General features: G+C 53.4%; 1 protein-coding gene across 2 annotated transcripts in view; it reads right to left on the reverse strand.

Annotated features, from left to right (window-relative positions):
- PTPRN2 (protein tyrosine phosphatase receptor type N2) overlaps nucleotides 1–24,165 on the reverse strand; it is a 708,877-nt gene that overhangs the window by 12,961 nt on the left and 671,751 nt on the right. Inside the window, exons 18-21 of one of the 2 annotated variants that reach the window (XM_082398840.1) lie at nucleotides 15,836–15,955; nucleotides 14,542–14,708; nucleotides 9,537–9,590; nucleotides 7,412–7,476 (exon numbers count right to left, since the gene is read on the reverse strand). In XM_082398840.1, the coding sequence (XP_082254966.1) occupies nucleotides 7,412–7,476; nucleotides 9,537–9,590; nucleotides 14,542–14,708; nucleotides 15,836–15,955 (406 nt within the window). Of the gene's footprint in view, nucleotides 1–7,411; nucleotides 7,477–9,307; nucleotides 9,591–14,541; nucleotides 14,709–15,835; nucleotides 15,956–24,165 lie in introns of those variants that run through there. The other variant, XM_082398839.1, reaches the window with a different exon arrangement.

Raw genomic sequence — 24,165 nt, forward strand, 5'->3', positions numbered from 1 at the left:
TCTGCCCACGTGACAAGGAACCACGCAGGACGCACACGCCCCGGGACACACTCAGGTCCTCAGTGGACGGGTCAGGGTTACGAAGGGGACGAGGGGTGGGTCATCCGGGTGATGTCTGTGATGCAGGGAAGAGGCTGGGTAGCCCACTGAGTCCGTAATGACACGGGAGGCTCAGGGGAGCAGGGGCTCTGAGGTGGCCCTCCCGTGTCACCCAGGATCTTGCACTTGGGGCCACGGACACACTCCTGAGTCCCCATATGATCAGAGCACAGGGGGCAGGAGAGCGGGCGGCCGGGCCTCGTGGGACCGATGGCCGCCCCGAGGGGCTGGGCCCGTGTTACCCTTGAACCGAGGGGCAAGTGCTCCAGGGGAGCTGGGCTCTCAGCCACTCACAAAACCCCCATCGAAGGCTCTCCGTGCCCCTCCTCCCACCTCGGCCCCCGAGTCTATGTCTGGGTCAGAAACTGAGGGTGCGGCCGGCCCCACGGCCTGGCCGGGGACGGGGCTACTTAGTTACTCAGCTGACGGCAGCACAGAGACCACGTTCCTTGGGTTCCTCGCGCCGTCTCCGCCCATGAAAGGAGAAGCAGGGTCCGGGGAGGCCTCATTGGGCACCGCGAGGTCAAAAGGACAACACAGATGGTCAGCACTTGTCACAGAACGTTCTAACACAAGTTCACGCAACTGTGGCAGGATTTTCCGGGAGGGTCACTGATGCAAAGTGACAGAGGCGTGGTCCCCAACACCACTGCCCACCCACAGAGCGTGGCCTCAGGGTCCTACTTAACACAGTGTTTGAGCCGTCACTGCCCCGCGACCAGGGTTGCTGTGCTCGGGGACTTCCTGCCACCAGGGAGGGACGAGGGGTCTTTGGCAGGAGAGGGGACGGACTCTCACTGTCTGGGGAGGAGCCGTGAGCTGCTGCTGAGAGGGGCCACGGCAGCTTTGCTGGGCCTCCGGGGTCTCCGGGGTCGGGAGACTCTGGGCAGCGGGCAGCCGGTGATGCGGAAGGACTCTTGTGGCCTCCAAGCCGCGGCGATCCTGCCAAACACGGCCAGCCAGGCCTGCCAGGGGCCAGCGGGGCAGACGGTGGCAATGCTCACGGGGACAGGGTGGGGGGGCCAGTCTGGGTTTGGGGACGAGAGAGAGGAAAACCTGGGTGACAAGCTGGCTGTCGCTCCTCATCCAGGCAAAGGAAGTGCGCATGGGAGGGACGGCCGTGGACCGGCGTCGGGTGGGGTCCAGCCAGGTGTCCCGGCTTCTCATCGGCCACGTGGGACTGTGTCCACGGGTGAGTCAGGAGGGAGCAGGAGCCATGTGAGCAGGTCTGACCCACGAGATGCACGGGGGTTCCACACCGGCCAGGAGCGCCCCCTGTGGTGCCGAAGTCCACGGGGCCCCTGTCCGCCCATCGGCAGGTCAGAGAGAGCACAGAACCGTCAGCTTTGCCTGCCCAGGAATGATCCACAGGATAGACACCATTTAGGAAGCAAAGTGTGGGATTCCGGGCTGCCATGTGCTTCACAAGAGGACCCGGATGAGATGGGTTTAGGACGTTTCCCAGGAACAACTGGTCCCATTTTGTCTCGCTTCTCTCCTATCAGTCCCTTGTCTATCGTGTCACCCGGGCCTGGGTCACACCCCCAGTGATACTGCTCCTGGGACCCCTGTCCCCACCCCACGAGTCTCAGCTCCAACTGGCCAGATGAACAGACAAGGGAAGAAATATCCACCTGTCACCTCATGGGACACAATTTCTCCAACTAAAGGAAAGGCTTCCCCACCCCACCCTGTTCTGGACACTGTTTTCAGCCTGAAACCTGCATGAGCTGAAGACAAGGCGTCACCACCTGGAAGCCACGCTGAAGGCAGACTGGTCCGTAGAACTCATTTTCTGCTGGGTCTTCAGGTTTTCATGCTTCAGCCAGACATAGACACAAGACGTTTCCCCCTCGACGTGCCCTGTTCTTTGCAGCCTGCTTCTCCCGGTCTTGTCTGTAGAAGCGCCGTCCACGTGCACGGCCATGGCCGGGGCGGGCTCGGCCCTCTGTGCAGACCCCTGTGCACACAGACCCCTGGGGTCCTGCCCGCTCCAGCCCTCAAATCCAGCGGCACCAAGTCAATCCTGCCGGGACCCGCTGTACGCTCTCCTTCCCCAGCGGCCCCAGATGGATCCGAGTCAGCGAGCCTGTGGTTCCAGGTCCCTGTGGTGTGACCTCCGTCTCCCCTCCCTGGCGGAGTTTCTGCTGCGGCCCTAACAGACCCAGCTACCCGCTCCGCCCCTGTTCCCGGACCGCGCAGCCGGGCCGTGTCTCTGCAGTGCCGCCCCCTAACCTCTTGGGCTCTGCCATTTGCAGAAAGACCAGGGCTCCGCATCAGCCTGGCCAGCTGGATGCCTTCTGGCAGGTCACCAAACCTCCGGGGATCTGCTTCCTCAGTTTGCAACCAAGTGTTGGGGCTGTGAGGAACGGGCTACAGACGCGTACGCGGCTCTGTGACAGGCGTGGGGCGAAGCGCCCCCCGCCACTGCCCCTGCATCCCGGGGCCTCGACGGTGCTCGCTGCCCCAAGTCACAAGCTGCAGCCGCCACCTGCTTCTCTCCATGGAGTGTAAAGCCCAGGAGGACAGATCGTTTCCCTTGTTCACCATGTATTCTGGGTGCTCAATAAGTACTAGGTTGGAACGGCACTTCTGTGGTTCAGCCCGTATTTGCCAAAAGGAGGAATGACACCGCGATGGTGGCCGAGGGGGACAGCAGGGCCCATGAGTGGGGAAAGGGGCTGGGGGGCACGTCCGCCGCAGACCAGGGCCGGGTCCTGGGTTCTGTAGGAAGGAGCCGGCGTGGCCCCGAGAGAGGGGCTGCGAACACGTGGGGCCTCCCGAGATCTTTCTCTTTAACATCCCGCTGACCACTGTGTGCAGAAGAGATGGGCACAGGAGCGAGCGGGGAGGCCAGTCCAAGGCCACTGAGGGAGGGATGGTGGGAGCAGGGCCGAGAGACAGAAGAGACGGAGGACTGGACACACGTGGACGACCACCTTCAGCGCTGCTCCCTGGAGCACAGCCACCCGACGGGACTTCCTGCTACGGGCGTGTTTTCCGTCTGCACCGCCCGTTTGGCAGCCATCAGGCACCTGTGTTATCAGGGCGCCTGGCATGTGGTCAGCGTTTCAATCTTATCATGTAAGTTGCCACACGTGGCTAGCGGCTACTGCCCTGAACAGTGCAGCTCTGGGGGAGTGCTGGGTTTTAAAAGTCCAATGAGCCATGAAGCGTTACTTCTCCAAGAATGGGAGAAAATATTTGCAAATCACACATCTGATAAGGGTTTAATATTCACAATATATAAAGAACTCCTATACCTCAACAACAACAAAACAAACAGCCCAATTAAAAAATGGGCGAAGAACTCGAATAGATACTTCTCCAAAGAAAATATCCAAATGGTCGACACACACATGAAAAGATGCTCAACATCTCTAGTCCTTAGGAAAATGCAAAGCGAAACCACAGCGAGATGCTGCTTCCCAGCCACGAGGATGGCTACTATCAAAACCCCAGAAAATGACACAAGTGTTGAAGGGGGTGTGGAGAACTGGAGCCCCTCCTTATGCACTGTTGGTAGGAATGGAAAATGGTGCAGCTGCCGTGGAAAACAGTACGGAGGGTCCTCAAGAAATTAGAAATAAAACTACCATACGATCCAGCAATGCCACACTGGGTGTATAACCCAAAAGAATTGAAAGCAGAAGCTCAAAGAGATGTTTGCACACCCATGATCATAATAGCATTAATTCAATAGCTGAAAGGTGGAAGCAACCCGAGTGTCTATGGATGGATGATGGATAAGCTACCTGTGGTCCACCCCTGCAATGGAACGTTATTCAGCCTCAACCAGGAAGGAGATCCTGCCACTGGCTCCAACACAGGTGAACCTTGAGGACATGATGCTCAGTGACATAAGCCAGCCACAGAAGGACACAAACTGTCTGATTCTACTCATATGAGGTCCCAAGAGCTGTCAAATTCACAGAGACAGGAGGTACGATGGAGATTACACATCCCCTTATAAGAGGAGATGCTTGCTGATGTCACCACGTGACAGGGACATAGTAAAGAAGATGAGCTTCCTGAGGATGGAGACCGGGAGCTGGACAGATGGCCACGTGGTGCTGGACATCCCTTCACACTCCGTGCTGAGACCACTTAGGGCGAACTCGCGGCCGACGCGAGCTTAAAAGGCATCTCTGGGCGCACCTGCTGACTCGGGCTGGCACTCCACGTCATACAATGACATCTCAGTCCTGCAGCTCCTGCCAAACGAAAGGAACAGGCCCCCCAGGACAGTCCGGGCCTGCGGACACCCCAGGAGCCAGGAGGCTCAGGGCGGCACGGCCAGCTTCCCAGAGGTGGGGCTTCCTCCGTGGCCCCCGGTGAGGGACAGCCAGTGAGGCCGCCACCTCCGGGTTACCCAGCAAATGTGATCCTTGGGAAGTCCCACCATCCGCCTGGCGCTCTCCATTTGGTTGAAAAATTGTGGTGAAATATGAAAAACCCTGGGCAAAGAGAGGTCACGGACAAAAATGTAAAAGGCACAAGCTTGGAAAATATCTCAGCTGCAAAATCAACATTGCTACGTTTGAGCTCAGTCCCTAGGTGAGAGAGGAATGCTACCAAACCCTGATTCTGACCCAAAATATTAACCCTGAGTTAGAAACGTGTTCGCAGCTACAGGAAAAATGTGTGGAAGAATTTTACAGGTTGACCCCTGACTTTCCCGCCACAAACGCCGGGCAGAGAACCAGCCCCCCAGCTCAGACTTCAAACCGCATCCTGTCTGCTCGCTGACAGACCAGACGGTGCCGAAAGCTCCGTATGATTCCTGGTGTACACGCAAAGGCCCCAAAGGCTTTACTCCCCCGAAGCCCGTGTGCCTGGCCGAGGCCCCAGGCTGTGGCTGGCTGGGCTGGCTGAGTGTCCCCGGCCAGGCTCAGAGCCCAGGGCCGACGCAGGCACCGGGCTGCAGGAGAGCTTGGGAGAGGCATTTTTCGGTCCTCCTGCAACTCATTCCTTTAAGAAAAGGAAACGGGAAGAAAGATTTCGTGTCCAGGCCCAGAGCCTTTGATCATTTGATGAACGCGGGACGGCAGCACGGGCCTCCGGCTTCTCAGGCCAGACAAAGGTGGCCCTGGCCGCCCGGCCCCGCGAGCCTGGCCCAGAACAAAACCCCGGCGGCCGCTCGCCGGGGCGGCCTGGGAAAGGCCCACCTCGCAGGCCGAGGGGCCTCCCCGCCCTTTGATCTGTCCCGAGACTACAGCCTGGGCCCCGGGTCAGGGGATTTCATAGCGCGGGCCCCCGGGCAGAGGGGAGCAGGTCAGGAGCAGAATGAGGGGTGACCAATCTCTGAAAGAGCCTGGAGACCGCCCTCCCGGGCCAGTTCCACATGGCTGGGCTCGCACTGTTGCCGCAGCCGAGCTTCAAGCGGGATTTGACAGGACGGGGCAGGCACCTCGGGCCCAGTGGCTGGCAGGGGTGGGGGGGGGGCAGCCGGGATGGGAGTTGGCCCCGCCCCCGGGGCTGCGGCACTTTCCTGCTCCAGGTGCCCCCACACCTCCGGGGTGGACACCTGGGTATTCCCCCCACCCCGGTACCCCTGGGGCCCCTGTCCTTGGGACGAGCCGGGAGCCACGCCACGCGGTGTATACCCAGTGGGTTCCTGTGTCACCTGCTTACACACAAAGGCGGCACCTCAAACACGCAAGGCGATCTGCGTTCTCGGAAGGCATTTGGTTTGATAGACAGGGAAACACTACACGTGACAGCAGACGGGAGCGCGACGATGGGGAAGAAGCAGGGATTCCGCCGGGGGCTGCGGGCTTGCAGTGACCGCGCATTTGCAAATGAAGAGACAGATACAGTCGATGGGACACAGCGGCATTACTGGACGGGGAACAAATGACCTTTCAGCCAAAAAAGTTAGCTTTTTGGATCTAAGACCAAAACATGTTATTAAAAGCACCATCAGAGCATTTGCATTTGCTTCGTTGTTTCTTTGTTTGCACATCACAGCGCGGAGCTACTTCAGGGCGTGAAATACAGTCGCTGGTGGTGCGAGCCCGGCCCACTGTCCTGCACCCCTGCCTCCCCCCACCCCCTCCCGGAGCCGGCAGGGAGCCTGCGGCACCAAGGGGGGTCAGTCCTGGGTCCCGGCTAGTCATATGCTTACTAGCTGTAGGGCTGGTAACTTGCTCAAGCTCTCTAGTCCTTGTGCGTAACACAATGGCTATTATTTTATCTTCACACATCGATATCCTTGGGCTAAAGATGTGTTCTGTTTTTCTTTTTTTCTTTTAACCAGGAGAAATGGAGTAAGAAAGATGCCTATTTCAGAGTTGCTGGCAGTTGTGTGACAATGTATAGCAACCCATTTCTACAATCAGTGTCTGCTCTTATCGCCAGGCAAAGGATGAAGGGTGGGTGTCCTGGAAGGTGGGTGCCCTAGCTAAGAACACACGTGTGCGTGTGTGCGTGAGTGTGTGTCAATGTAGAGAGGAGGACGTTTTCACAGGTGGGAAGGAGACCATGAGATGTCGCTCGTCCCAGTGTTTCCTTCCCAGGTTCCCTGGAGGCTGACAGGCATCTCAAGAACAAGGAAGCGTCTTTTCAGGTCAGGTTAGGGTCTCCCCGCTGACGTGCGCGTGGTTCTGCCAGAGGCGGGTCCGAGAGACTCTTCTCCCACTTGACTATGGAGCGCACTCTGGCCTCTGAGGGGACACCTCGCGGGTTTGTTCTGTGGACCACACTTGGGGAGCTGCCAGCCCCGTCTGGTCCCTGCACTCTCATGGGTTAAACTCCACCCAAGCCATGAACTCATCCCAGGTCTGTGCTCAGATCCCAGCACTCTAAGCCCAAGTCCCCCGACACTGTCTCTAGGAGGGAAAGGCCCAGGACCACGGAGAGCGATTCATGGGCTAAAACGATGCTACAAAGGGGCATCCAAAGGTGACCTATTTTAGAGACAATCACTACAAGAGATTTTAGGTGGCTCTGAATTTTGCAAATATAGTTTTAATAACAGGGAGGATTTGTTTAAGGTTATTCTTAGCTGCTGAAACACTGAAAGATCAGGGCTGCCTTCTCCTCATTCCTGATGTTAACACAGGACGTCCTCAGCGAGCACTCACCCATCACCTACTGTGCGCTGAGACCAGTGTGCGACCCCGGGCGGAGGAGGTGACAAAGGAGGAACCTTAGAAATGAATGTGCTTGCTGCAAACAGTTTTCCTGCGACTCAGGAAAGGGACAACAGGCTAATTTTCCCCAAGGCTTTCTGTGACTACTGCACCGAGGTTGCCATGGCAACCCCATCCGGCTCAGAGCCACAACAAAGCAGCCCCGCTCTGAGTCTTACCTTTGGCCATCTTATTGAGAACCATGTCGATCAGGATGTAGGTGCCGCTCCTGCCCGCGCCATCACTGTCAATAGAAGGAGAGAGATGAGGACACAACGCACCATGCTGTCCCCACTCCCCACACGCCAACGATGAATCTTCCCTCTGTGCTCAAGGGGGGCCCATGAGAGGAGAGGAGGGCAGGGTAGAGAACTGGAGAGGAAGAGAAAGAAAGGGGGTGAGGGGGGTCAGGGTGGGAGAGGGGAGGGAGGAGGATGGGAATGGAGGGGGAGGGGGAGGGGAGGGGAGGGAGAGGAGAGGAGAGGGAGGGGAAGGGAAGGGGAAGGAGGAGAAGGAGGAAGAGAGGGAGGGGGAAGAGGAGGGGGAGGAGGAGGAGACTGGAGAGCTTTCAGCCCTGAGCTAATAGTGGTGCGGATTAGCTATTGTGCCTGCGTTGATTTGTTCCTTTCTTCCTTTTTTCTCCCCTCTTTGGTCAAAGATTCAGCAAATTTTGTCAGAAAAAAAATGAAATAAAGAAATGCCTGGCAGTGTCAGAGTTGATGGCATTTGTATTCAAAGTGTCTGCAAGAGGCCAGCTGTGAGCGAGGGAAGAAGGGCGGGTGCAGGTCTTGTGTGTCCACACCCTCGGGGGGCCGTCTGTCCATCCCTCTCAGGAGCGGGGTGCACATGTCCCCCGTCACTTCAACAGAGCCTCTTTTCATCCCCCATCGTCCCCCAGCTGTAATGGGCATAATCACCACCTGGACGAGAGCCGTAAAAACGTTCTGAATTGTGGCTCGACAATAGCCAATGAGAGGAGAGGAAGGTGCCTTTTCTAGGAGGAAGCAGCCCTGCATCTCTCCTCCCGCATCACGTGCCCTGAGATGGTCCTTGGGTCAAGCAGGCTGTTCTCACGCCCACGGGCAGCATGTAAGTAAGAGAATGGTGTTTACACTTATACTCCTGGCAGAATCAGCCAACTTAAGGAGAAGACCAGCGTCTCCGTTTCAGGACCTGGGGAGCTGTGTGACCGTGCTCAGTCTCGGACCTGTGGGCCGGCCAGCGGCCCGGGCGCCTGTCGGTTATCCTTTCACAGCAAGGAGTCACTGAGTTTGGCCTCAACATGTTTCTCAAACAAACGGTGGAAAAAGCCTCGGTTGGAAAGAGAATGATTCTGCATCGCGCTGTGCCCACCTGCGCTCCAGAGGCGGGGATGCCGCCACGCCAGTGTCGCCGACGCCTGAGTGACCGGCCTGCGGCCGAGGGTTTCCTCAGTTCCCTTCAGCTCACATCACACAGCTCTGCCCAGATCTGCCTCAGAACTGGAGATGGCTGTGCTCCACGGGTGGGTCAAAGGTGTTCTGGTCCAGTTCTCGAGGATACAGACCATACTCTGTGCCCCTCCTCTTCTCTCATGGACCGACACAGAAACACACACACTCACACACGCATGCAGGTGCACACACACACACAGGCACACACATTCCACACCCACACACTCAGACACACACACATGCATGCAGGTGCACACACACAGAGAGATGCACACACAGACACACACACTCCGACACCCACACACTCAGATGCACGCACAGACTTCTTGACTGAATGGACAGACTTGGTGTTTGATCTTTGGAGACCTGACTCCTTTTTATCCCAGGCAGAAAGGAATACTCTGCAAGACAGTTCTAGACAACGGAGCACACTTCTTCACCAAAACAGGTGGGTAGGGAGCTCGGGGGAGAGCTCACCCTCGGAGGGAGTTTTCTTCAAGCGGATCTTTCTTCTTGATTGGGTGGAACCCACCCGAGGACACTTGAGCCACTGAACTTTCACCCGAAGGCCACTCGTTTGATTCCAGGTCTGCCCCGTTCACAACCGGCCCCAGCCTCTGCGCAGGGCTCCAGACGTCTGCAAAGTGTGCTGGGCCGAGACCCCTCCGCGCACCACACACACCGTCTCCGAGCGTTTGCGCAGCGGTCCCAGGAGGGTTTAAGACAAAATAAGTTTATATCCTCGGTTTCCCTTAGAAGTTACCAGTTAGATATACTTATTAAGCAATCAGGAGGTTCAGTTCCTATATTTAATAGTGGTTACTTTTGAGGTAGTGAACACTTCTTAATCCAGGTTAAAAGTTGTACTTGCCTGCAGTGGACAATTATTGGACAAGAACGGCCCCTGTAGCACTTGTTTACTTTTCTGAAATAAAGAGAGACACAGAAGTTATGATTATGTACTAGACTCTGTAGCAGCCACCCAAACAACCCTTACGCCAAAGCAAACAGACCGTCTCTTGGACATCATTTTGCAACAGCCTGTTTTGACAAAGAAGATCAAAATTATGCACACATTTTCAAAGGTTTGTTTTTCTTTTCAATATTAAATTATTAAACAGAGCTTTGAAAACAATTCTTACATTTTCACAGTTTTCTTTTTCCCTTTACAAGTATGAACTCTGGCCTGAGGTCAACAGATCCATCAGTTTGAGCCTTCCTCCCGCCTCCCCCCCATCTCTTGGTTGCTCTAGTTAATTTGACTTCCGTTGTCGTTGTGATATGTCTAGATTCTTCACTTAAATTTCTGAGTTTTGCAATTTTCACTCCGAATTTCTTACAGTCTAGACATCACATTGGAATGCAACATTGCCGTGATGTCTCAAAACAGCATCTTAAAGACACTTCTTGATCTGTCAGTTTTGTAAGGATATCTAAATTACAGAGAAGCCTCAATTATGTCCAAGACACATATTTCCGTTTTTATAAATCCGATTATGTTTAAAACAATTTGTTTGTGCAGATTTTAGGTCAGAATTTATGAAAATTAACAAGAAGCGTTGATTATGTTTAAAACAACTCGGTTGTGCAGATTTTAGGTCAGAATCCATGAAAATTAACAAGAAGCGTAGATTAAGATTTTGTAACCAAATCCTAAATCACTACAGAGCACTGCTAGGAAATTCACTGTATAAGCTTGATATTTTTTGTAATTCAGTGAAACAACTAATCATGTTTACAAATTATATCCAAATTCTCAGTAAAATCTTTCTAAATAAAGAAAATTAAAGACAGAATTTTGGTTAATTGGAGGGAAAATATGTGTGAGGGGGGTGTGCTCTAAAATGTGCTCTGAATGTGAATTTCTATGATATAAGACGTGAAGTAAAATTTTAAAAAGAATGACAGTAGAGAAAAATCTTTTTCTTCATGCCGGAAATGGGAAAACGTCACATTTCTCTGCAAAGGCTTGTCTGCTCAGCATGGAAATAGTTGAAAGTGGAAATTCAATCAATCAGCGGGTTCTTTTGCTACAAACCCCTGAGATGGTGTGGGATGGGGAGGGAGTCGAGTGCAGCAGCTGATGGGTGAGCTGAGTGGGTATTTTAGTGTCACGTAAAATGACATTTATTGCCCAAATGTCAGAGCTGTGTTGCTTTCCTACTTCCGCTACGGAGTGAACAGAATAGGCGCTTCTGAAGGGAGACGCCACCCCCAGAACAGCACGAGGGAAGTGGCAGGAGGTGGCCGTGCAGTCCAGGTAAGATGTGCCCGGAGACGGCCGCGCCCGGGGCCATCGGGGCAGCGGCACGTGCTCCATGGCTGCCGCCCGGCTGAGAGCCAGCCTGCAAGCCCGGGCTGCGGGGAGCCTGGGAGGTGAGGGCCCAGGAACCGGGGACAGCAGGCTGCTCAGTGTTCTCGTGGCCGCGGCGCTGCTTCTGCTGGAGCCTGTCCTTGCTTCTGACCTACACCCCAGTGTTAGGGTTTAGGGGAGAGGAAAGGGGAAGCGACTAAGTTGAGGGAACGTCTGTGCCACGATCCCTGGGAACTTCTCAGCCCTTTGAGAATAAGAGATCGGAAAAGAGATCTACCAGCTCCTCCTTCTGAAACCTCCCATTCTCCACTCCGGTTGTCAAGGCAACGGTGAGCTTTAGCTCCGACAAAATAGATGCCAGGCCCCAAGGACTTGTCTCCAGTGTGAGCAGTGGGGAGCCCGCCGGCCCAATAAAGGCCGTGTGTGTGCGTGTGCACATGCGTGTGTCCAGGCATGATGCACGTGCTGTGTGTGCGTGTGTGCATGCGTGTGTGTGTGTGTGTGTGTGTGTGCAGAATGGAGCTTGCTTGCCCGTGAGACCAGAGCCGGGGTGGCTCTACTTTTACAGGCCTTGCACCTTCAAACAGAATTTTCTCCTGGACGCTTCTCAGTCACGGAATCTTTTAGGTGTGAACCACCTCAGCTTGGCACCTCCAACACCCTGTTATATTTCCTACCTGACAGGCCTGTCTGTGTTTCTAAAGACTAAACTCAACTTTTGGTCAATCCCCCAGTTTTGCTCATTTTTTCTGATGGGGCCAAGCACAAAAAAGGTACATTGAAAAAGAAATAAACACGACAACAAGATACCCTTCTTTGAAACGTGCTGGTTTCAGGAAAGAACAGCATGAGGAAACAGCAGACCAGCAGTACTCCACGTACAGCTGGCTGGTCAGGCCCCCTCGGGCCAAACGCAGTAGGAACCACCTCCCTGGCTAAGAAATGTGGCTAAAAAGCAAATTACTGGCTATTTTGGCTGTGACTTGCTTCTCCAGACTGCAATTCCGGTCTCTATTGTACGACATGTTTAAAATGTTATTTTCTCCAGCGTGTTGTGACTGGCTGCCTCGGCAGGACCCAAGAAGGTTTCACTGTAATTTTAATATCCATGCCAGCCCCTCCCTGGGCTAAACCTATTTACAAACAGCCGCAAGCAATCAAGGAGGCGCGAGTGGAAATCCAGTGTGCTGCCATGGTTTAGAATTTTATTTACCCAGAACCAGGTACTTGTATTGTTACCACATAAAGCATCACAAGGAGAAAAGCAGAAGCATCACACAGTCCACCAAAGCGTTCATCTGGTCGACCCGAGAGAGAGATGCGGGTTATTCATGAAGATGAGCAATGCACAGCTGTCTGGTTTTACTTTACTGGAACAAATCATCAGTAAGCAAGAGGACGCAAACATTGAGTAAAATGGATATCGTATATGCTGCAACAGGAGGCATTCACCGAGAAAGAACGATTAGTAATACAAACCAACCCATGGGTCACTGAGTGAGAAGGAACCGCCATGCAACCAACAGCAAGCAAAGGTCAGAGGTCGTTAGAGGCTCAGAAAGGGGGCTTCCCACTCTGTCCCTGCAGTACAGTCACAGTTTCCAATGATCACTTTTGTGACTATGCAACTGGGCTCATATTACTAGCTGCAACATCACAAAAATGACACTGGCCACCGCTCATTAGCTGGCAAAGTAAGGGTTGTCCATTTTTACAGTGAGCAGCGTTAGTGGATGTCATTGCACACAGCCAGGAGTGAGAGAGTAGCAGAGAGAGAGAATTCTTCTACAGCAAAGCCCTCACATGTGATGCTAATTATCTCTTAGCTTAGCAGTTTCTCTTTAAAGTGTAAATGTGCTCCCTCTGGGCGCCAGAAATATTTAATTACACATCTCGGTGTCTGACGAAACGCGCTCGGCCAGAGCGGGAATGAACGCGGGTCTATTGTTCAAAGGGAGCCGAGCCGCCCCGCTGCATTGAAATGACCAGTGTCTTCAGAAGCCGGCTCACCTTCCGATGGCTGACATCTGGGGGCTGCTTGACACAGAAAACCACAAAGCAGCGATCCGTGTCTGAGCGCGATGCGCTCTGAGAATGTGATCATACCAACGGCCCAGGTAGTACATGAGAGCAACCTTGTCCGCTAGTGAGGGCAGGACAGCTTTTCTCTCTAACGAGATGCTCAGAACCGGGTCTGGGGGTCTGCGTTCCTTTTTATTTACCGAAACCTTCTCGGGCCCTATCTCCTGGGACTCTGGAGAAAGGGAATTTGGGGAATCAGATTTTTCTTCCTGACGAACTGTAAGCACAGAGGGTTGGTTATGTATTGTCCAACTCCATATATGGATACGGAGCTAGATACACGCCCATATGCATATATGTACAGACACACTGGATGAGCACCAAGACGGCAACGGCCGTGTGTGTAGCTGCATCCATTTTGCCAGTAATGACTGCTTTTTGAAGAGTCTATCTCAGGAAACGTGCCCTAAGTAAGATTTTTAGAAATAAATTCGTATTAAGAAAATGTAAGTAATGGCCAGGCAATCGGGATGGAGGGGGTCTGTCCAAGAGCGTCCAGGACCCCCTGCCGCTCGCGCCCTCTGCCTCCCTGGGGAGGGGGACAGGGCGACAGGTGAGACGCCAAACTCGCGTCTCTGCTGGAGCTGTTTCACGTGCTATTTAACACACAGGGCTATTCAAATAAATAAATTTGTTTTGTTTTTCAAAGTGGGCTAAAAGGCAAAAGAAATAGTATCAAAATAACCTTCAGAATCTGTAACACAAATTCAAGAAATCCAGAGTTATGCCTGAAACCCCATCTTTATGACAACACGCCGTTTCAACCTCCCTCGAGTTACGTATCTGTGACTGTTCAGATACAAATCACTTTACGAACACGTGCAATTAAAGTGGTTTAAAGAGCGTTTTGCCTTTATTCTCTAATTCCTTGTTTTGAATATTTATCTGTTTTCCATACTTGCTAGGTTTCCAATCAGCTAAACGTAAGGGAGGTTCTAGAAAGCTCAGAACGTGGCTATGGGTGGCCTTCGACACCTTCATTTTCTCTCTAGATATTTTTAAACTGTCAGCTTCCAAACTGCACCACAAATACGCGGTAATGTGGGAACTCCAGCCAGGTGTTCAGCCAAGGTCATCCATTTCAGAATCTGGGCCTAGCTCTTATCACCATAGCTAACCAGCTGAGCACCCAAACGAAAACTCTGGGCTTTCTTCACCAATATCCTGTGAAATTCACACCCTAGGATTCTTCACCACTTGAAGAATCTTATCGAGAACAATGACCACATTCCCACAGTTCTAAGATACCCATCCCCCCCTCACACTTTAACACCTCTAAAGCTAGAAAGCGTCTTACAATTCACGTGTGCGTTAACATGATCTCCCCTCCCCTCCCCTATACACAACATAAATAGATTTATAACATTCAAATATTAGCAGATGGCACGTCTTACAGCAAACGGCCCCTTGGACCCAGGAAAGCCCTTCTCTCTGTGCCCGCACTCAGCACGCTACCCCGCCGGCGGGCCGTGGGTCTTACCTGCGGAAATCCAGAAGGGACCTCGTGGAGGAAGGCACTCCCTGGTCATACCAGCTCAGGAAGTGGAACTGCGTCACCGTGCGAGTCTCGTTGGTTTGAAGGTTCTTCAGATAAAAGCTCCTCACGAGGAAATCCTCGCACCAGATGTGCTCAGAGACCAGGTGCACCTGGGCGGGGGGAGAGCGGACGGGGGTGTGTGTGTGCAGAAGCAGGCGTTGGCTGGGGGCCCAGCTCGGCTGAGCGCGGAGCCACATTGCGGAGAGAGGGGTGGGGACCACGGGGGCACGTGGCGGGCGGGGGATGATGGTGAGCAGCCCCGCCCACCTTCCCAGTTTCAACACGGTTTACACAGAAGATCACTTGGTGGGTTTTTTGTTTTTTTGTGTTTTTTTAATGTCACTCTGGGGCATAATAGTCAAATTATTGGAAAAACCTGTTACAATCCAAACGATTCTAGTTTCTGTCTTTTCTAAGCCATGTAAACCTTCAACAAACATCACCAGAGAAAAATTATACTTTTGAGCAAAAACGCCACACGAGGTTCCACTCTCACTGACATGTCATCAGGGAGGCACCACCTGGCTGTAGAAAGAGGAGACCAAAGGCCTCCACAGGTGCTGCTGGGCCCTGAGCTTGGAAGCCCAGGGCAGGGACCCCAAAGCCACGACCCGCTTAGGGGGAACCTCTGTGCTTCTAACGTGGGTCCTGCCGTGGGACTTTGGCATTCTGAATAATTTTAATGCAAAACAGGGTCAAAGGACACACTCCAGTACTAGTTTAACTGCCCAAGTTGCCTTAGTTCCTTCTGGATGTGGGCAAAAATCCAGCAGGAGAAATGAGCTTGCCTGCAGGGGACCCTCAGATAAAAAGGCCAAGCACTGCGGACACAGACCACCGGAGAGCAGCAGGGGCCGGGGTGCAGGCGGGATGCTAAGAATTAGGGACAGAGTCAACAGAGGCTTCTTTCTGAAAACGGATCCACCAGGGGCCTGTTATCCAGAACCAGGCTCAACTGACCACCCAGTGAGGTCATTTTTTGGTCCTTTCTGTCTAAATCTGTATTCATAAAATTAAAAAAATGAAAACCATTTCTGCCAGAGTCCCCGTGGCATAGGTGTCTGGAGGCTCTTGGTGTCTGTTGACCACGGGCCTGGGGACACCTCCTATGGGAACCGACTGCACAGCAAGGCTTCAAGGGACAGCGGTCGGCGACCACACAGGGCAGGCCCGCCAGTGCCCACCACAGCCCACGGCCCCCAAGCCTACGGCCCACGGCGGCCACCCGGGGAAGTACCTCGTAGACGTGGTAGAGGTTGGAGCCCTCGTCTGGCCAGTAGTGGTAACACTGCCTGACGCCGTTCTCCGAGAGGGGGGTCAGCATGACGATGACCACACAGCCGCTCTCCCACACCATCTGCAGACAGACAGAGACCGGTGTGAGTGGCTGAGCCCCATGACACACGTAGTTAGTGCCCCAGAGACACAGTCCAAATCTATTCCGTGCACAGGTAATTTATTTCATTTTCATTAGACAGTGGACTCTGCAGCTGCTTTTGCATCTCTGAATACGCTGGCCCCATAATTTGCATGTTCCATGGAATATTAAAAAAAGGATCTAGTAAACTCGTTCCACACCTTGTAAAACCTCCTCAGTTGTACGTTCAGCTGCCTGGCTCCCTCCGTTTTGGTCAGTAACGCAGGACAAACAGGCAACTGGTCCCACAGCGGGTGGGCTGGCCCGACTCGGACACACCACTTCTCCGTGGGACACAAACAGAACTTAGTGGACATGCTCGTTTTCCAGTACTTGTCATTATTTGTGCGACTAGACAAACAGTTTGCTTTGTGGAGCTGCCATCCTATCGGAAGCAACCCTGAAAGTATTCCTTCCCAAGTGCGTTACAGCCACGAGTCCCCGCCGGCATTTCGTTTCCTTTTTACCAAAATATAGCAATACTGCCCAAAGGAAAGCGCACCCCAAACTGACTTAATCATCCATAACAGCCACACCAAAACCAGCTCCGAGACACAAGAAACAAACAGACCCACATTTAAACACCAGACATGGCAAAGACACAAAGGCTCTCGAACTTGGCTTCTTTTCAGACAAAACTCACAACTTTGTGGCCGTGAACCTACGTGCTTGGAGCATCTTTGCTAAAACCACTGATTCTATGGGTTAAACGTAAGGGATAGAAATAGTCAATATTCTTTTTTTTTTTTTTAATTTATTTAATTTATTTTTTTATTTTTGGCTGCGTTGGGTCTTTGTTGCGGTGCACAGGCTTCTCATTGCAGTGGCTTCTCTTATTGCGGAGCACGGCGCGTGGGCTTCGGTAGTCGTGGCGCACGGGCTTAGTTGCTCCGCGGCATGTGGGATCTGCCCGGGCCAAGGCTCGAACCTGTGTCCCCTGCATTGGCAGGCAGATTCTCAACCACTGTGCCACCAGGGAAGTCCTAGTCAATATTCTTAAGGCCCCTCTTTGTGTATCATTTATAGTGGAATTCAAGGGGACTTGCGGCAGTGTTTACAAAAAAGCCCACATAAACGTGAATTACGCTCAAACCCACATGTTTTCCTTCTCTTTGGTGCAAATCCAGCAACAGATGAGAATTCAAAGCCAGCGCCCTGCTCTAAGCTTCTCAGGCCTCCAGACCTACCCACTGATCTGTCCTCCTAACACGTAGCAGTTTAATGTGCCTTGAGAAGGTGCAGAAGCCTAGTGAAACCATTACGAAAATGAGGAGAAACACAGATTTTATGAGTGTAATAAAAATACAATGATCCAGGCCATAAACTAATCATCGAGGCTCTGCTTGTGCCCCCCAGGAGTGGCATTAGGAAGGCCCTCCCCCACCGAGGTCCTTCTGTCTGGGGACCCGCCTGGCTCTCTGAAGGTTTGGTTAAGAGTGAATCCAAATGAAATAATTTAAGCGAACAACCGCAAAGGCACTCCTGGGGATAATATTTCTTTTGAGGTCACTGTGTGAAAGCAGACAGGGGAACTGACTAAATCAAACCAATCTCAGCCCACGTGGGCACCAGCATCACAGGGCGGTTCCCACTCCGCCAGCCCTGCCCGTGTGGCCTGGAGCCTGTGCGTGGGGTGACGGCCACCTTCGCCACCTTTTCCGGTCTCCCACTGTGCTGCCTGTGCCAGCTGGACCCCCGAGCACACCGGGAAAGCTGGGGCGGCTTTCGGAGGGAATACAGGATCTGGTGGAAACTCCAGCTGAGCAGGTTCCGTTTCTGAACAGGAGACCGCACTCCCGCCCTCTTCCTTGGCTTGGTTTTGCAGGGTCGTGCCTGGCACGAGGAAGACGCGATTTCTGTGCCCAATCTTTGAGAAACCTACTACGTTTTTCTCTTCGAGGAAGTAAATAATGACCCGGATTCCCTACCTGATCTTGCTGTGGTCCACTGAAGCCAGCGCTTTGCTGAATTAAAGAGCGATGGTTGAATACCAGAAATGGCACTTCCTAGCACTTTCCATTTGGTTAAATGTCAGACAACACAGCATGCGTGGTCGTCTCCCGGTTCATTGGGCACATTTATTTGGCACCTAGCATGGGTCAGGACATCAAAGGCCACGGCAGGGGTGGGGAGAGAGGTCCTGGCCATAACGGTCCTTTACTGGCATAAAGTGGGTTGCTTTTCCCGAACAGGAAGCAGGTGCTGTCAGCCCTGGGTCAGAAGAAAGCTGTCAACGTGGATTAAACGTGGCCTTACATGTGGGATCCCGAGGATAAGTCCCTGGCGCTGCGTTTGGAGAAGAACCGGGAATGCCCCCCTTTTCGTGAGCTTCTCCTAGAACGCACCAGCACAGGCCAGGGAAGCCCACCCTGAAGGCACGTTATCACCCCTCACACGAGGGTGAGGGGCAGGAGTGACGGGGCCACCGGTGGTGACGACGCCCACCGACTTCTTCACTGGTGGTGGTGTCACAGGGGTCGGGGTGGCCGTCTCCGAGTTCCTGGGCTGTCATAAAACACTCCAGCTACACCCCGCCACCCATGCCTGTGCTCCCAGCCCCGAGTGGCACTCAGAGGCCACCCAGAGAAGGAACACAGGATGACAACGCAGGTGACGCAGCTGAGCCTGGGAACCTTTCATGGTCGTCAGACCCAGGTGAGTGGAAAAGCTAACACGCGGCAGTAGTTCAGACCGTTGGCCCAAGTGACATGAAATACATACGCTGGAGGCAATTTGATCCAACTGAGTAATTTACAGATTGTTGGTTAAAAAACAAACACCATATCGCTCTTTGCAACCCCAAAGGGGTTGAACTTTGTCCCCTGAAAAGACACGTTGACGTCTTAACCCCTGGCACCTATGAACGCGGCCTTATTTGGAAAGAGGGTCTCTGCATATGTCATAGAATTAAAACGACGAGGTTATACTCCATCAGGGTGGGTCCTAATCCAACACAAGAGGAGGGAGACACCATGTGAACACGGGCTGGGACCGGGGAGACGCCGCCAGGAGCACCCGGGGCCCCTAAAAGCTGGAAGGTCCTCCTCTCAGAGCTTCCGAGGGAGAGCGGCCCTGCCGGTACCTGGATTTTGGACTTCTGGCTTCTAGAACTGAGAGAATACACTTCTACTGTTTTAAGCCACCGAGTTTGTGGAAATTTGTTACGGCAGCCCCAGGAAAGGAATACACTCACTGATACCTGCCCTCTACTCCAGCCCCAAATCATCCACAGGTGTTGAAAAACACCAGCTCCAAGTTCCTTATATTAAGCTAATTAGAGCAGCTGGAAAGAAACTACGGGGTCTCTTCATTCGAAGTCTTTCTTGAGCACCAAGTGTTTAGCAAACAAAACTCTTTCAAAGCCCCACTGAGACCCGATTAAAGGCAAGACAATCCACCTGAATGGGTAAGAGGCCAGGTTTCTTCTACAAGGCACGCTGGTCTCTCCGGGCAGGAAGCTTCTCCTCCCTTTACCTGGATCTCTTGTGATGAGCCCCTTTCCACCTTGTACTGGTCTCGTCTGTGTTGGCACGACTTTCCACTACCAGATTGTCATCTCCTTGAAGACTAGAGCCTCGTCTGGTTGCCATTTCTACCTCCAAGGCATCTGGCACAGTGACTTATCACAGTTGAATGCTTAGTTGAAAACAATACATGTTTTAAAAAGAGATCGTTTGAAAAGTTCTGTAAAAAGAGAACTCAAAGAGAATGCTATCAAAGGCTTGCCTGGCAGAAGGGCTCCTAGGACTTGCTCGGTGCACAGAAGAGTGTCTTTTCTGAAGCGCACGCGCTGTCTGCATGCCCACGGCAGCGGCCACTGCAGGAAGCGGGGCGGCTTTTCTCCAGACCAGGCCGAGCATCCTCGCCACCCCGCCACACGACTCATTTCCGTCGCCGGCTTCTTTGCAAAGGTTGAACGGAGATCAGCTTAGGCCTGGCAAGGAGGATGCTGACAAATTTGAAAACGATAAGGCCTCAGAGGTCTAAGAGCACTTGCATTTTATGCCAATCAGCTGTAACCACGTGCTCTGAAATCGACTGAAGAAGGAAAACAGCAGTGTCTACGGCACCTTTTGCGGCGCAGATCCCCAGCCCCGCTCGCTCTCGCCCTGTCCAGAGGGCGGTCGTAAGAAACGCGCCATTAAGCCTTTCCAGACTCTGGTCTGCTTTGGCTACACAATCACAGGCCCTGAGTCAAACTGTGAACGCTGGGGGTGGCGGTCTGGCTAAATGAGGATGAAGGTGATGAAATCTTGATTACATCTTCCGTGTGTGACTCACACCCACTTGGTTTGCTTCTCAGTAAACAAAGCTGTCAGTGTGGGCCTCCCTTGGAGATAAAACCCTGAGGTAATGGTAGCAAAGCCGATATTAAATGCTGACACCCAGGAAGGGCTGAGCAGGGAGGAAGGCTTCTCCCAGCTATTAAGATCGGACCTGAGCCCAAGCCAGTCTCGATTCTGGATAAACTGCAGCAGCTACCTCTGGATGTTTTCCACCAGCAAGACGGAGAAACCGTCTACATAAGAGATACTTGCCATTTCACTGGAATCGAGCAAGAGTTCCTTTGCAAAGACAAAACAGCCTGCTTGTGCGTCAAGCAGAGGCGATGTAGCTGGTGTGGCCATTTAGCATTTCCACAGCGAGGCCACTCACAGACCAAGCTGCCTGTTTATCCGAACTTTGTGCAGTTGCTGCGGAGGTGTTTATGTCAGGTATCTGACTGTATGGGGAGTCACCTGGGCCCGGGACTCTTGTCCCTTAGAATCACTTACAGCTCCCTGGCCCGTGTTTGTGTTTCAAATTTAATATGCACGTCGACTTCTTAGGTAAAAAAAGTGCCACTTAGGCTGCCATCTTTCTTTTCAAAATCAGGACCTGATGTAAATGCATCAGATCCACTTGTGAATCAAGAGAAGGAGGAGGAGAAAAAAGAAGAAAGAAGAAAAAAACAAAGAAAGAAAGAAAAAAGAAGAAAGGAAAGACAGACTAAGGAACCAGTATTACACAGAAAAGCAAAGTGTTTTCAGCTGAGGTCCATAAAAATCAGTTAAAAAGGAAACTCAGGCTGTGATTTTTACCCGAGCCTGAGCTAAGGCTCTGCCACGTGCCTGGCGTGAGGACACGCTGCCGGGCTCACCATACACGACCGTGCACAGCCCTGCACAGAGCACGGTCTCCAAACCCACGTTTACACAAGATGATCTGACAAAAGTTTCCTTTTATCTTTAAAGGTTTGTGAATTCATGTACAGAGAATTCAACCAGACTAAATATCTGAAGTAAAATATCCTGGAAAATCTAGGGCACGTGGTTAAAGTACTTGTGAACTCATGCAAATGAAAGATCAGGTTTTTCCTAAGAAATTCACTGTCCTCAATTCCTGCGTTCCTTTAATTTAATCAAATAATGTGCTTTAACATCAAAGTTCACAGGGTTCCTGAGTACATTTCCCCAACCACAATCTCTTAACACTCCAGAATCAGTAAAATCTGCAAATCCCTCCCTTTCCCATCGTTCGCTGCCCAGGGCTAGTGCTGGACGAACATCCAGCAGTGACTCAGCATAAGCTGAGGGCCAAGGACAGGAGGACGTCCTCCTACGCTGGGTCCCGCCTCTTAGAACACCCAGACATCACGAGCCCTGACGTGACCAGGCGTCCTGCCAACTGGGGGGCACTGGGGTGCCTGCACGGGTGTGCCAGGCTCGGCTCCTGGGGCTTGGGTGACGCTGGCTGTAAAGCAGTCACCTGTCAGCTGACCTGCCCAGAGGTGGGAGCCCAGGCGCGCTATGGAAACGGGGCTGCCACCTCCCGGCTCCCTGTCTGCTGGACCCAGCCTGGCCCCGGCGCACGGCTCACTCCTGCAATTCGTCATGACCTTTCTACTGCATTTCTGCTTCACCCCCCTGCGCAGTAAGTCCCTGGAGGAAAAATCTTTATGTTCCTTCGGTCTTCCACGGTACTTCGCTCGGGTTTTTCCTTGACCATCCTAAGAACGACGATTGATGGGTGCTACAGAATAAAAACACTTTATTTAAATCAAGCCCATCCGTTTGGAAAAGTGCACTTCCCCAGTTAAGACTTCATAGCAGAATATACTTTCAGAAAGTGGGAAATAGAAATCAACAGGTGGACTATTTTCTCGGTAAAATGTTAATATTAATAATAATAAACGTCGACACTAATTGGGCACCAGCTGAACTGCTGCTGACCTCAGCAGGCCTCCGCCTCGGAGTCTGTGGCCCAGCTCCCCAGCCTCTGATTCTGTCTGGAAGTTACCAAAAAGTCTGTCAAGCAAGGTGGGCAAGGCTGGAAATTCTACAGTGTCTCCCCCCACGAGCCCCCAGTGAGCGGGGAATGGCCACCAGTCCCTGCCCTGGAGGGGCCCCGGCCCCAAGCTCAGGCACCGCTGGCTGGCCGGGGACCTCGCGCGACCACTGTAGGGTCCTCATCCGCAGACAGTCCTCACGCACCTGAATCAGCCACCGCGCTGCCTGAATTTCTGCCTTGTCCGAAAATACAGAAGGAGAGACGGCAGACAGCCCACGGCCCGCACGGATGGGGCTCCCTGGAGCACGGGGGAGGGACGGTAGGGCCGGGGGCCGGAGCAGCTCCAGGACCCATGGGTGATGCCCACCTGGACAGCTCAGGGCCGGGCAGCCTGCGCCCGGGGCTCGTCCCCCCTCCCTGCTCACAGCCCAGAGGCCGCTGTCCTCCGGGAAGGCTGTCCCCAAGCTCCCGAGGCACCTGGAGCTCGTGTGTGCGCCCAGCGGGCCTGGCTCCCGGCCGGTGTGCAGGGCTCCCCTCCTTACAGGGGAACCTCGGCTCCTGGAGAAGCCTTCCCCCCGTTCCAGCCTTGGACGCACGCGCGCGCACGCACACGCACACCTGGAGGATGTAGCTCACAGCCTCTGTGTCTGGGGGGGAGGCACCACGTCCCCTCCGTCACTGCAGGGGCCTGGCCCGCGAGAGGATGGCCTTTCTCTCCTCTTCACGGAGACACACCTGCCCAGTCACCGCCCCCTCCTCACTTTAAGGCCAGTGGGGCAGTGAGAAGCATTTCGGACCGTACAGATCCCGTTTGAAACCCGCCTGCAGCTGCTGCGTGGATTTGGGGGAGTCGTTTGGAATCCCTGGGCCTCGGCTTTCTGCTGGAATTGGGATCCTGATTTTCGTTCATTCTAGTGAAATATACATAACGTAGAAATACCTTCTTAACTAGTTTTAAGTGTACAGTTCAAGGGCATTCAGGACATTCACCTTGTGCAACCATCACCACCATTGTCCCCAGAACTTTCTCATCTCCCCAAACTGAGCCTCTGCCCCACCAAACACCAACTCCCCGACCCCTCCCCAGCCCCAGGCCCCCCACCAGCCACCTGTCTCTGCGGGACCCCGTCTGGGGGGATCAGACACTCGCGATAGCCTTACCCCAGGTGGTCAGGGGCGTTGGGTGAGGTCATGTACCCCAAGCGTCTGCCCCAGGCCCAGCATACGGTAAGCGCTCAATAACTGTTATCTTCCTCTCTCCTGCTTCTTTCCTCATGTGAACTTGGACCTGGACGTCGGTCTGCCTTCTCCCAGAGCTGCCACCTCAGGCCACGGGGACACGTGGGGCTGTCCTCACAGGTCAGAACATGCTTCTACAGGAAGGTCGTGGGTCGGGCATGCATTTGGTTTGGAATGAAATTCTTAGAATACATCATGTGAATTCAGAGAAAGAATTCTAATCGCGGGACGGCGAACAGTGCTGTGTGTCCCGGCAGAGCCCTTGGGGCGGGGAGGGGAGTCAGGAGTGAGGGTCCTGGCTGGGGCAGGAGACCCCTGCCTCGTGGTGACCGCAGTCAGGGCGGAAGGGCCGCCGCTGAGTCACACCTACGATGGAATGCTCCAGAAGTGCCGTGTTTGCGTGAAGACAGAGTCTCCCCGATCCCTCCTCTGGATGTTGCCCCTCCGTCCCGAGCCTGCTGATGGCCTCGGGCGTTGCTGCATATCCCTGGCCCTCCTCCGCCCACCCGCGGCCACTCGTCCTGTTGCGGCGCTGCCACGTTCGGGGCTTAGTGTCTGTTTTCTTCTTTGCCATCGTATTGGGTGGAATAATGTCCCCCAAAGTCACGTCCACGAATCTGTGAACGTGGCCTTATTTGGAA

This window comes from Balaenoptera borealis (genome assembly GCF_965194805.1).
Source record: "Balaenoptera borealis genome assembly, chromosome: 7".
In the NCBI taxonomy this organism is placed as follows: Eukaryota; Metazoa; Chordata; class Mammalia; order Artiodactyla; family Balaenopteridae; genus Balaenoptera; species Balaenoptera borealis.